This window comes from Heteronotia binoei, chromosome 21, assembly GCF_032191835.1.
Source record: "Heteronotia binoei isolate CCM8104 ecotype False Entrance Well chromosome 21, APGP_CSIRO_Hbin_v1, whole genome shotgun sequence".
Classification (NCBI taxonomy): domain Eukaryota; kingdom Metazoa; phylum Chordata; class Lepidosauria; order Squamata; family Gekkonidae; genus Heteronotia; species Heteronotia binoei.
This window is the reverse complement of record NC_083243.1, coordinates 126768597-126781507: the sequence shown is the minus strand read 5'-3', so window position 1 is coordinate 126781507 and position 12911 is coordinate 126768597. Positions and strand designations below refer to the sequence as shown.

At 42.5% G+C, this 12911-nt stretch overlaps 1 protein-coding gene across 1 annotated transcript in view; it reads left to right on the top strand.

Annotated features, from left to right (window-relative positions):
- The window catches only part of SLC5A12 (solute carrier family 5 member 12), a 58279-nt gene extending 45626 nt beyond the window's left edge, over positions 1–12653 (top strand). The window contains exons 11-15 of the mRNA XM_060262834.1: positions 3302–3388; positions 6365–6540; positions 6786–6889; positions 7991–8118; positions 12336–12653. Coding sequence (XP_060118817.1) covers positions 3302–3388; positions 6365–6540; positions 6786–6889; positions 7991–8118; positions 12336–12500 — 660 coding nt within the window. The 3' untranslated portion in view covers positions 12501–12653. The remainder of the gene's footprint in view (positions 1–3301; positions 3389–6364; positions 6541–6785; positions 6890–7990; positions 8119–12335) is intronic.
- The last annotated feature ends 258 nt before the right edge of the window (positions 12654–12911 follow it).

The window sequence follows — 12911 nt, the reverse complement described above, 5'->3', positions numbered from 1 at the left end:
CTTCCAAAGTGACTGTCCAGGCCCGCTTGCTAGAACCTTTAGCAGGCTAAAGGCTTGTTTGCCCTTAGGAGGGCCTTGCCCCCTTTTAGGCCCCATTACCCGCACTCAGTCGGGTTGCCTCCACAAAACACAAAAGTGCGTAGGGGTGATGGGGTGTGTGTGTGTCTGGGAGGTGGTTGAATGCACTCACACCTCCCTGAACAGCCACCCACGCCTCACTTGTGGTGGTGATGGGGGGGAGTGGGGGCATGTGCATGACCCAGCCTCTAGGCAACGTGCCGCTGGGGGGCTCCTCTCACTGCCGGCCAATTCCCCCATTTAAATGCCCATGCTCCCAGAAATCACCCAACGCCCCAAGGTCGTGACCACCCTCCTCCAGGGGCCTGCTGCCTCATTGGCAGCCGCAAACTGCCCCTGAAGCCTGCCAGTGCTGTCTTTTCCTTCAGGTGGCCGGAGCCACTGGTGTCAGCTGCCGCTCTCCCCGACAGCCATCCCCACTGCTCTCCAGGCCCCGACCTCGCTGCTGAGAAGACCACCGCAAGGCCGCTACGCCCAACGCTCCCGGCCACGGATGCACCCTGTGCCTCTGCCTGGCCAAAGCCTTGAAAAACTGCTCAGCTTGGGTGGGGTTGGGGCTATATATATCCCCGATGCTCCGCCCACCACCGTTCCCCGGATGCCCAGGAAGCTCTACAGCCTCCTGATCCTTCCAGGGAGGCAAAAGACGAACACATGGCACGTAGCCGCTTTCGCGGCCCGGCCAGGACGGGGCCAAATTCTGGTGACATTGCTGTTGGGATGGGGGAGCTGGCTGCTGGCGAGCAAGAGACTGCAAAAGTGGGGGATTCCCTAACTCCAACTGGGGGATAAAAATACCAAGAGAGAAGTCCAATTCCAATTCCAAATACCTTTATTGGCATAGAAATAAAAAGTACAGCATAGCACATTTACATGGAGTTTCAGCTATAAAGACCATTCAAACATCAAGAAGGGGAGTTAGTCTTTTGCTCCCTGATTGTTATGGCAGCCAAAAGGTGCTGTGCAACTAGGCTTGTGATATGGGAACATTGGTCAGATAGTAGAAAAAAAAACTAACTTCACTTCAGGTAATCCATAAAAATTAGACATAATAGTTTTGATTATACAGTCCTGCACTTCTCCATAAAAATCACAGAGAAGTAAGACATGGGCGACTATTTCAAGGTGACTTCCAATACATGGGCAGACTCTATCCTGATAAGGGATGTTGGCAAACCTTCCTGACAGTACTGTTGAAGGTAGAACATTGAGTCTTGCTAACATAAATGAGCGGCGTAACTGGGGTGAAGTAATCTGGGAAATTAGGGTTTGTAGAATCTTTCGGGCTCAAGTGCCGTGTTCTACTGGAGAAAGTTTTTCTTCCAGACGCTTTGTTCTGGAAGAAAAACTTTCTCCAGTAGAACACGGCACTTGAGCCCGAAAGATTCTACAAACCCTAATGATGTTACCAGCCGTGAAAACTTGAAATCTTTGATAATCTGGGAAAAGTAGGCAGCAGGCAGCCCATGATCTGGGAAGATACCAAATGCTAAAGGGGAACAAGTTTTATGTCCAGAAGAACAAAGGGACTGTTTTTCAATATCTAAGATACTCTGTTTCAGGATTCTGAATGCCTGCATTTCACTTAGCATACAGAGATTGTCCAGGGGTACACCTATGGAATGTATTTTCTTCTGAATCTGACTATACCAATTGGAAACAAAGGAATCCGCTAGAGAGAAGTCACTCAGGATACTATATCAAAAACAACCTGCCTAGGTTATAGTGACAAAATTACTAAACTTTGTTACAAAATCCAGTCTTTTATGGTGAAAGTATAGCTCTCATTACTCACACATTACATTTTGAATGCATTACATATAGGATACATTCTCAATATTTAATAATTTTAGAAATAAAGTACAGAAAATAAGTAGAGTTCCAATGTACAGGAGGCCAACTCTATATCCTGCTTCGAAGTTTTCTTCCAGCAAAGGTGCACTCTGAGTTCTTTTATTTCTCAATGGAGACAACTCCTACAAGATTTATAATTATAACTTCAATTGGAAGGCACTTCACACTCTTCCTCCTTCAATATTACAAAATTTCCTTATGTACAGCATTTATAAACAGGCACCAAGTCTCAGTATTTTTTACAACCGGCAACAGCTCTGATCATGGCTAAAAGCCTATTTGCCTATCCGTCTTCAGCTTTCCTTCTATTTGTCCTCATGGCACCCTCTCTCCAGGAATATTATGGCCCAGTTGTGTAGTACTGGAGGAAATCTGCAAGGACATGTGAGGGATCCCTAACTTTGTCCTGCATTCCCTCCCCACACTATTTCCTCTTTCCCTCGTCCTAAGCACTCTCCCATTTCCATTCTCACTTCTCTCCTTTGCACCCACTCACCAAAATACTTTTTATCTGCCCCAAAGCATATGTATTTTTTCATTTACATAGTGCCTTTCTCCAACTGCATCATTCTCTTTCTTGTCCTTACCGCATCACTCTCTCTTCCTCTTGTCTTTCTGCCTCCCTCTCTATTTCTTTCTCTTTCTATTCCCTACCATCACCACCACTGTAGGGTGTGATGGGGCTTCTTTCACACATACCCTTCCCTGCTCCCAGTAGCAAGCCTGATGCAGCTCTAGGCTGGTGCACCGAAGCTTCCTTCCCTACCAGCTATCACTATTCTCATAATCAAATCAGATCCTGTGCTATGGGAATATATGATTATCATAGGTGTGTTTTGTACCTGGCACTTTTTTAAACAGAAAGAAACTGTGAGTGGTAAGTGGCTGTACTTTGGCAACACTGCACTGAACGAAAAAGTTGTAGGGCCACTTATCTGTACTTTCTGCCTCCAAAAATGTGTAACTGGAGAGAACTTCCATCCCCAAACACTGGTGAATGGTTCAGATTAATTAGAGGTCAGTCAGACCATTTGACCACATGTGTGAGCTAAAAGTTTTTTTTAATTCTTCAAGTGTACAAGAAAGATTTCTGGACATTATTTAACCTTCTAGACAAACAAAGCAGTGCTTCTAAAAGCTGCTTGTTTTATTTATGGGGGAAAGTTAAGAACTACCCACATCTTTTGAAATACACTGACTAAAAAAGAATGCACTTTGCAATCAGTTCAGAAATAATATACAAAGAAGAAATAGGAACTTTGTGTTCTCTGAGATAAGAAACTGAAAGAGCCATTAAAGGAAGAGGCAATGGAGACTCTGATGATAAAGATTAGTTCGCTAAAGTATTTCCTGTATTCCATTTTAATAGGCCTCACTTAGCATTCATGGAATGTGCGGGGGACCAATGTTGGGATTATTTACACTGGGAATAGTTTTTCCTTGCACCAACTGGAAGGTTAGTAATAACTATCACATCTTTATTATAGTTCATGTATGATTACTAATTATTATAATCACTGCAAAGCAAAGTAAACCATCTATTGCATGATTTTGTTGGGTACCATATGATAATCAGGCCATGATTTAATTACTCCATAAACACATAGGGTTGGGTCAAATAACTAGAATGTGTTTGTAGAACAAACCTTTCCCTTTCCCACGCAGCTGAAGCAGTCCCTAAAAAGCAGTTATTGAAGGCTAGCATACCCCAAGGAACATATTGGTACATACCACAGGGGTCTGCTAAAAGAAGGAAGAATGCACAGAATGCACACTCTCTTGGTGGGTGGCGGCAGTTTTTTGATCAAAAAGGCTTTCCCCAAAAATGGTTTCAAATAACCTCAGACAGCTTTAAATTAATTGATGAGTAATGGAGTCGACTCAATTAATGGAGTAATGGAGCTGAGTAAAGAACTCAGCCTTCCATCCTTCCGAGGTTGGTAAAATGAGTACCAGTTTGCTGGGGGTAAAATGTAGGTGACTGGGGAAGGCAATGGCAAACCACCCCATAACAAAAAAGTCTGCCAAAAAAATGTTGTGATATGATGTCATCCTGTGGGTTGGTAAAGACTCAGTGCTTGCACAGGGGACTACCTTTACCTTTACTGGTCAAATAGGGTTGTCAGGTTTCCCCTGGCCACCAGCAATGGATGAGAGTAGGGTTGCCAGATTTAGGTTGGGGAAACTCCTGGAATGTTGGGAGTGGAACTTGGGGAGGACAGGACCCTCAGTGGGATATTATGCCACAGAGTCTACCCCCCAAAGCATCCATTTTCTCCAGGGGAACTGATCACTGTAGTCTGGAGATGAGCTGTGATTCTGGGGGATCCCCAGGTCGCACTTGAAGTTGTCATCCCTAGGTTGAAGGCTCTTGTAGGTGTTGGAATGTTATGAAAGCCCTTCATAGCCTATTATCCACATATCTGAAGTGCCATCTCTTCCCACATGTGCCCATGTGCCAATTATGTTCTTCTGCCACTAGAGGTGTGCATTCCACTATATCTGAGCCAAGATAATAGCTAAATACAGATATATGTTTATTTTCAGCTATCCAAAATAATCAAAATATCTGATATTTGGGATTTTTCAGGACTGCCAGATAGCCAAAGTTAAAGGAAGTTTACACCTTCCAGGTGAATTCACAGCTTGGAGAAGGAATTTAAAGGAACTGTGAGCATCCTTTAACTTTGACTACTGTGAGTCCTTTACATGCCTTCAAAGCACATGTTCACCTTTCAGATGGCATTTATAAGGACTAAATCCCTTTACATTATTTTTTCTCCATTGAAAACAATGGAGGATGGGGTACTTTCTTTGGGAGCCCATAGTACGGGACCCTCTAGTTCAATCTTTTTGACACTTGGGAGTTCCTCTGAGGAGAGGCACCAGTGCTGGGCTGCAAATTTGGTGCCTCTGCCTCAAAAAACAGCCCCCCAGTCTGGCTATACCAGACATATCTGGATCAATTCCCAATTATGACCTATGGGGACAATAATGGTCCCCACAGGATATAAAGGAACATTTCTTTTGAATTTCCCTAAAAATCCTGAATTCAAATACCATACTGTTACTGGAATTTGAGAATATCAGAAAATACCAATTTTGGGAGGTTCAATATACCCAAACCTGAAAAATACTGATTTTTTTTTTTGCATACCCCTAATTGCCAACTTCTGGTTATTCCCTTAGTTAAAGTTGCCCACTTGGCATCCAGTAGAGCATGGTCCTTTTCAATAGTGGACCTGACCTTATGGAGATGAATGGGGGATGTCCTTAGAAGATTTTAGAAAGTGCTGTAAAGTGATTTTACTTGGTAGGGATTTTAATGTTTCTAAGCTGCTGATACTTTTATTGGAAGGTAGGTTAATGGGATTTTAGTATATTGTGTGTGGTTTTAATATGGAATTGTAAGCTTCCTTCAGCTGCATGAGAAAGTGTGTGTATGTTAACCTCAGTATCCCTTCATACTAGAGGCGTGTAAAAGCAACCTCAGGTATTTTTCAAGTCCAGGTATATTGAACCTGAAAGTTTTAGTATTTTCTGATATTTACTAATCCTATACTGGTATAGTATGTGAATTTGGGATTTTTTTTTTTAAATCCTGAATTTTTTTGGCTTCATCATACTCTAAGGGGACTGTTGATCCCCTTAGAGTATAACGAAGAATCACTCTGGGAGTTTCTGGGACCCTGAGGGAGGCTGTTTTTGAGGTAGAGCACCAAATTTTCAGCATAGCCGCTGCTGGCAGTTTTAAAAAGATTGGACCAGGGGGTCCAATTCTATGGGCCCCTAAAGAAGGTGCCCCCATCCTCCATACAGCCAATGGAGGGGGGAAAAGTGTTTAAAAGGACTGTGATCCCTTTCAATGCCTTTTCCAAGTTGCAATTTGTGACTGGGAGGCCGGGAGGCAGCAGTCACTTTAAGGAGTCAAGAACAGCCAAGTGAACAACGAGGGGATTTAAGGAGGCAGAGGACACTGGGAGGGGCAGTGTCGAAGCGGGACACATGTAGGTGTAAGCAATGAGAGTACAGTGGGAAAAAAATAAACCCAAGTAGCTGAGAAGAGATGTCTAGGTCTGCTTCTTTCACCACATAATTCTGTGTTGTGAGTGAACTCTGAAGACATTTAAACACCTGTGAGCTCATTTGGAAGGCATTTAAAGGAACCACAATCCCTTTAAATGTGACTATCCAGTGGCCATCAAAACCTTACATATTTCAGTATTTTGGGGGCTCTGCCATTTCAGATAGTTGAAAAATGGCCAAATAAACATCTGGCTGAAAGAATATCCAGAAAATACCACTAAGGTATTTTCAATTTTTTTTTTTGGCCTGGATTTAGCCAAATGCACACTTCTAAGTTATACTAGACAATCCCATGCTTTGTTGAAGCATACACACTTTTACTTTTTCTGACTTTTTTTCTCCCCAGGGTGCTCTTGCAGGTCTCCTGACTGGAATCACTTTGGCATTTTGGGTTGGCATTGGAGCTTTTGTTTACCCTGCTCCATCATCAAAGGCCCTTCCATTGTATCTCTCAACGTCTGAGTGTGCTGTCAATAATACAGGGGTGATAGCTACAGCAATTCCTACATTACCACCTTTCAGGTACCGTTATCCTCCCACCCCTCTTATAAAGTATGACATTTTAGCAAAACTATTTTCATTTATTCAATAATTATCTTACCATCTGACCTGTCTTTTATAAGATGATGTTCAGTGTACCAAACACATTTAAAACAATCAAAGCTTCAGCTATTAGGCTTGGTATACAAACCAACTCTTCTTTTAAAGTTTTATGTATATATAATCAGAAATTATTGACTTCTTGCCTCATTGTTTTGTCATCCTAGGCCTCAGTTGGCAGATTCCTGGTATTCTTTGTCATACCTTTACTATAGTGCTGTTGGGTGTCTTGGATGCATTATTTCAGGACTTCTGATAAGCTTTGTAACAGGTTTGTTCCATTTGTTATCCTGTGCACTGCTTGGAACCACATTTTTAAAAATATGTATGTCCTCTGTTATAGATTTATAAGGAAACATGGTAAAAACAGAATGTTTAATTTGAGTTTAACTGGCATCTCTTTGGCACAGTTTTCTATGCCTATGACAAAAACATGGAATAAAGCGTAGTGATAGGGTTGCCAAGTCCAATTCAAGAAATACCTGGGTACTTTGGGGGAGAAGCCAGGAGACTTTGGGGGTGGAGCCAAGATCAAGGCTGTGACAAGCATAATTGAACTCCAAAGGGAGTTCTGACCATCACATTTAAAGGGACGGCACACCTTTTCAATTCCTTCCTTCCGTAGGAAATAATGAAGGATAGGGGCACCTTCTTGTGGGGCTCATAGAATTGGACCCCCTGGTCCAATCTTTTTGAAACTTGGCAAATATTTTGGGGAGAGGGACTAGATGCTATACTGAAAATTTGGTGCCTCTACCCCAAAAAACAGCCCCCCCCAGAGCCCCAGATACACAGATCAATTCTCCATGATTTTCTATGGGAATAAATCTCCATAGGAAACAATAGAGTGCCCAGCAGACATTTCCCTCCTCTCCCCCTGCTTTCTGACGACACTGAAGCGGGGGGAGGGCCTCCAAACCGGGGGATCCCCTGCTCCCACCTGGGGATTGGCAACCCTACGTAGTGACCGTATACTAGCAAAGATCTTCACTAGGAGAGAAGAACTCCTTAGCAGATCTTCTGGAAGTTATACATGTCTAAGATTTGGTTGTGCTACTTTCTGCATCTCTGTTGTACTGCAGCCAAGAATTACTGAAATTACTTTATACCAGTTACTCATTTGAGAAAAAAAGCCATAGCTATTGCATTTGCCAGTGATGAAGGTCCCTAATGGAGTCTAACTTGTAGGACTGGGACTAAGGGCCTTGGGTAAGACTTACACTATGCCTTCAGAGAAAGTGTGGTCTTCTTGCCAGGTTTATTAAATCTAATGTTAAATTAAAATTGTTACCAATAAATATAAGTTGTTTTTATATCTACTTGAATCACTACCCTAGAAATTTATCATTGATTTTTACCTTATTCTATTTAGGGCCCAATAAAGGAGAAGATACTGAGGCCCTTTTGATTCGCCCTGTCTGCAATATATTTTGTTTTTGGTCTCATAAATGCAAAACATTGTGCTGGTGCAGAGTGGATCATGCTAAAAAAACACTTCACGTAAGATGATCTTAACACATTACTCTTCCAAACAGAAGCATCAGAGGGGGAGGGGCTGTGACTGTGGTTCAGTGGTTGAATGGCTGATTTGCATGCAGAAGGTCCCAGGTTCAAATCCTAAGCATCTCTGGCAACAAAGATCAGGTAGTAGGTGATGTGAAAGGTCCCTGTTTAGTACCCTGAAAAGCACTTTCCAGACAGTGAAGACCAATCTTGTAAGGCAGCGTTATATGCTCATGGGATGTGATTGGAATCTGAATATACAGTATGTGAAAGAATAGGCTCCCAATTCTAAAGGGTGACTGTATTTACAGTAACCCTTTCCTTCTGCAAGAACGATCACCATCAGAATATATTCCTAATGGCACCTCATTGTTAAATTTGTTTAATTCAAAATTTATGAACAGTTCCAGGAACCCTTGCTGTATGTTTATTAAAAGGACACTGCAGATGGTTCATAATTCTCTTGAGATGAGCAACTTTGGCCTTTGTAGTCATAAACCTAAGGATCCATTCTGAACACTTTTTTCTAGTAATAAAACAATGATATGCCTTTTCCCCAAGGGACCTGAGTTACTGAAAGATGTGTCAAGAATGTTGAAGATTACCATATATGCAAAAGGGGGGAAATATTTTCAGCATGGTTCATGCTTGGCAGAATAAGAGCTATAACTGCAACTTGTCCATCCTCCACAGAGGACAATCCTAAGCAGGTCTACTCAGAAAATAAGTGCCATTTTATTTAGTGGGGATTACGTACAGGAAACTGTTATTAAGATTGCAATGAGTTCTCAGAATTCATTTTTTTCACTTCTATGTGAAAAGACAAATAGACTAGACTCAGACTTTTCCTTGTCTCACACTCTTCAGTCTGACTTTCTGAATCAGCTTCTTGTGCAGTGCTTTCCTCAAGCTTCATCTTGTTATACTAGCGCATGAATAAGGGACAAGTCTAGAACAGGTTTTTAGGTGTTCTATTGTGTGCAAAGGTCTCAGGGTTGTTTACCTTTACTTTTAGGGGAACAGTTTGAGGTAAAACCTATAACTGATAATTCCCACAATAAGTTACTTTTCACCCATAATCGGGTTTTTTTGTAGAAAAAGCCCAGCAAGAGCTCATTTGCATATTAGGCCATACCCACTGACATCACCATTGTTTCATGTAGGGCATTTTTGTAGAAAAAGCCCAGAAGGAACTCATTTCCATATTAGGTCACACCCCCTGACACCAAGCCAGCCGGAACTGTGTTCCTGTGCATTCTTGCTCAAAAAAAGCCCTGCCCATGATAAATGTTTTCCCTCTGTTATGCCCAGTCTTGGTGACAGGTAGGTCAGGTATTCATTACCTGAGAATATTGACACTAGACCCCAGCAATGAAGACAGAGTACACCAATGTGTTTGTTGACTGGTAAGGTTGCCAAGTCAATTCAATAAATATCTGGGGACTTTGGGAGTGGAGCCAGGACACTTTAGGGGTAGAGCCAGGAGCAAGGTTGTGACAAGCATAACTGAACTCCAAAGGGAGTTCTGGCCACTACATTTAAAGGGACCTTTTAAATGCCTTCCCTCCCTGGAAATAATGAAGGATAGGTGCACCTTCTTTCAGGGCTCATCGAATTGGACCTCCTGGTACGATCCTTTCGAAACTTGGAGGGTCTTGAAGGGCCCTGATCTTAGTTGGCTGTTGGGAGCATGTTCCAGTAGGCTGGGGCCAGGATGAAAAACACCCAGGCCTGCTCGAGGCTAAGTGAACAACCTTTGGGCTGGGAGCAACCAGCAAATGGTGGTCCATGGAGTGCAAGGCTCTCCAGGGCACATGCAGGGAGAGGCATTTCCTTAGACAGGGCTTTTTTTGTAGCAGGCCATTAGGCTACACCCCCCTGATGTAGCTAATCCTCCAAGAGCTTAGTGTAGGCCCTGTAAGAAGAGCCCTGTAAGCTCCTGGAGGGGGGCTATGTCAGGGGTGTGTGGCCTAATATGCAAAGAAGTTCCTGTTACAAAAAAAGCCCTGTTTAAAAAAAAAGATATGTTGGTCCCAGGCCAAATAGGGCTTTAAAGTCACTAACAGTCACCAGTACCTTGAAATGAATCTGGTACTCGATTGGTAAAAAGGTAAAGGTAGTCCCCTGTGCAAGCTCCAGTTGTTTCTGACTCTTGCTTTCACAACGTTTTCACAACAGTCTTTTTACGGGGTGGTTTGCCATTGCCTTCCCCAGTCATCTACACTTTCCCCCCCCCCCCTCCCCAGCAAGCTGGGTACTCATTTTACTGACCTTGGAAGGATGGAAGGCTAAGTCAACCTCAAGCTGGCTACCTGAATCCAGCTTTCGCTGGGATCGAACTCAGGTCGTGAGCAGAGCTTAGGACTGCAGTACTGCAGCTTTACCACTCTATTAGATTGACAAACCTAATGTGCACTATTTCTGTCTACCCTTAGATAGAGTGCAACAAAACAAAACAGGCCTATTTATCTTTTAAAAGATACTCTTACTCAGCAGTGGAGTCTGTTTTTTTAAGTACTTCTAGACTTTATGAGAAGATTCTATAAATTCTTGCTTAACGATGAAGCAGCCATTTCCATATGAATAAAGTAATAAAAGCAGATATTGTGACCTAAATCACTATGAAAATTAAACAAATACCCTAAGTAAGAAGATGCAAGCACCTTTACTCTAGTAAATACATCCAAATAAATCCTATAAGGATTTGAAATATCCAAGTTCTTCACAAAGTCACTAACAGTTGTTTAGCATATTGTACACATCGAGTGATTACAGACCAGCATTTTGGGCCAAATCAGAAACGCCTCTGAAATCACCCCCCAAAATCCCTCCAGATGGCAACATCTGCCATCCATCCCATAATCATCCTGTCCTCCAGGCTCCTGAGAGTGGCTTAAAAAGCTACCATTTCCAAAGTGGTAGCAAATATTTGAGCTGACTGCCAATCGCCTCCTTGCCCCTCAGAATGAGTAAGAGCGCAAGCGAGTTGACTTGGCTGTGTGTCAGTGTCAAGCTGCCCCAAATCACTTCCGTCTTTTTTTAAAAGAGAAACCAGCCAGAGCTCTTGAGCACTTAACCTGTTGGGGGAAAAAAGGAGGAGTCTAGTTTCTGAGGCACCTCCCTGTTTGGAGGGGCCCTGCTGCCTAGTGGACAGGATGGGGCTGCCTCACTGAGGAACATGTGGAGGCTTCAGGATGGCTCTTTTCAAGATGGCCCAATTTGGGACACCTCCAGTCCGCCCCAAAATGCTCATCTGTTAGCAGTCATTGAAAGTTTGCATAAGTTAAAGTATAGCTCCCATTGAAAGTCTTCAGTAACAGAAATATTGATTGAAGATAGGGTATAAACTTCTCAGTCTTTCATTTCAAATAGGAGTATGAAATTCCTACATTCCGATATAGCTTTTCAGATATAGCTTCTCAGTCCTCTGATTAAAAAGTAGGAAGTCATTGCACAAAGGCAAGCTAGCTGTCTTCCTGTTTCCAATCCAAATTCTTCATCAGGCAAAGGATTAATCATTACTTCATATAGTAGTAAAGTCTCATTAGGGACCAAAAGTCTCTGTAAAAGTTTCTGAACAGGCAACATGCTCTAATGAATGAAGGGCAGGCAGGTCAGTTTCATCTATCCCATGACTGGCTCTAACTGCATGGTAGGGTTGCCGGGTCCTGCCTCCTCTGGGTGGTTGCTGTTGAGGGTGGGGCTTAGGGGCAGGGCTTTCCCTTGCCAGCCAGCTGGCTGGTAGTGGGCAGGAGCCCATGAAATTGGGGGATCCCCTGCCCCCACCTGGGGATTGGCATCCCTACCAGTTCATGGAAAGGCTCTTTAATGTCTATTCCTACCCTACTTTTTGGTGTCTTCACAGCACAGTAAGGAGACTGGCCAATCACTGGTGTTTTCTATTTTAAAAATGTGACACCAGCAATTTAATAGATTCTGGCTGAGAGTAAGATCCTTTACTGTGGTGAATGAATAAATGGATGGTCCCTTGAGCATTAAATGCAACAAAATCAATCAGTATTTACACATAATTATATGATCCAGTTCTCTAATAAAATATTGATTTAAGAATAATAGCCCCTTAGCTTGAATGGTTAAGCATCTAAAGAAAGAAGGAGGCACAGAAGAGAAATATTACATTATTTTGAACTTTGCTCCATGATAAGCATCAATAGGAATTAGCCCTTTCTTTTTTTGTATATATTATTCCTCAGGAGGGATCAACAAAGAATCTGCACAAAGATGATACAAAGAAGGCAGAAGGAGGTGATGTACTCAAGAATGGACTGGATAAAGACATACAGAACTATATCCCTGGCTATAATTCAGATGAAAAATCATACATTAACCCAAGCATGGAGACAGAATCTTACTTTTAGCCTTCCTTCACAGAACAAAATACAGTCAACTAAACCAGGAAATTACATAGCTCTGGCCAACCTTTAGAAAACGAATTTGGTGGCAGAGCAATTGGTACAGAAGACATTTATTCATAACTCCAGAAGGAAAGTTCATTTTTCATTGACTGAATTACTTTCATAATGGGAAGAGAAGTATTTCTGTGGTGGCAAATTTAGTACAAGGCTGCATCCCCAGGTTCTTATTCACGAAGAATTCACTTCCCAGGCTTTCCACATCCTTAGTACATTCCTTCTCAAACTTGATTTGGTACAATCATTTCAGAAAGAATGGCCTCTAGTCATGCTGGGACATCACTTGGGTGTCAAGATATGCATTTTTGAAGGTCTTGTCCATATTGATGCCATTTGCTTTTCTGACAGCCCCTTATG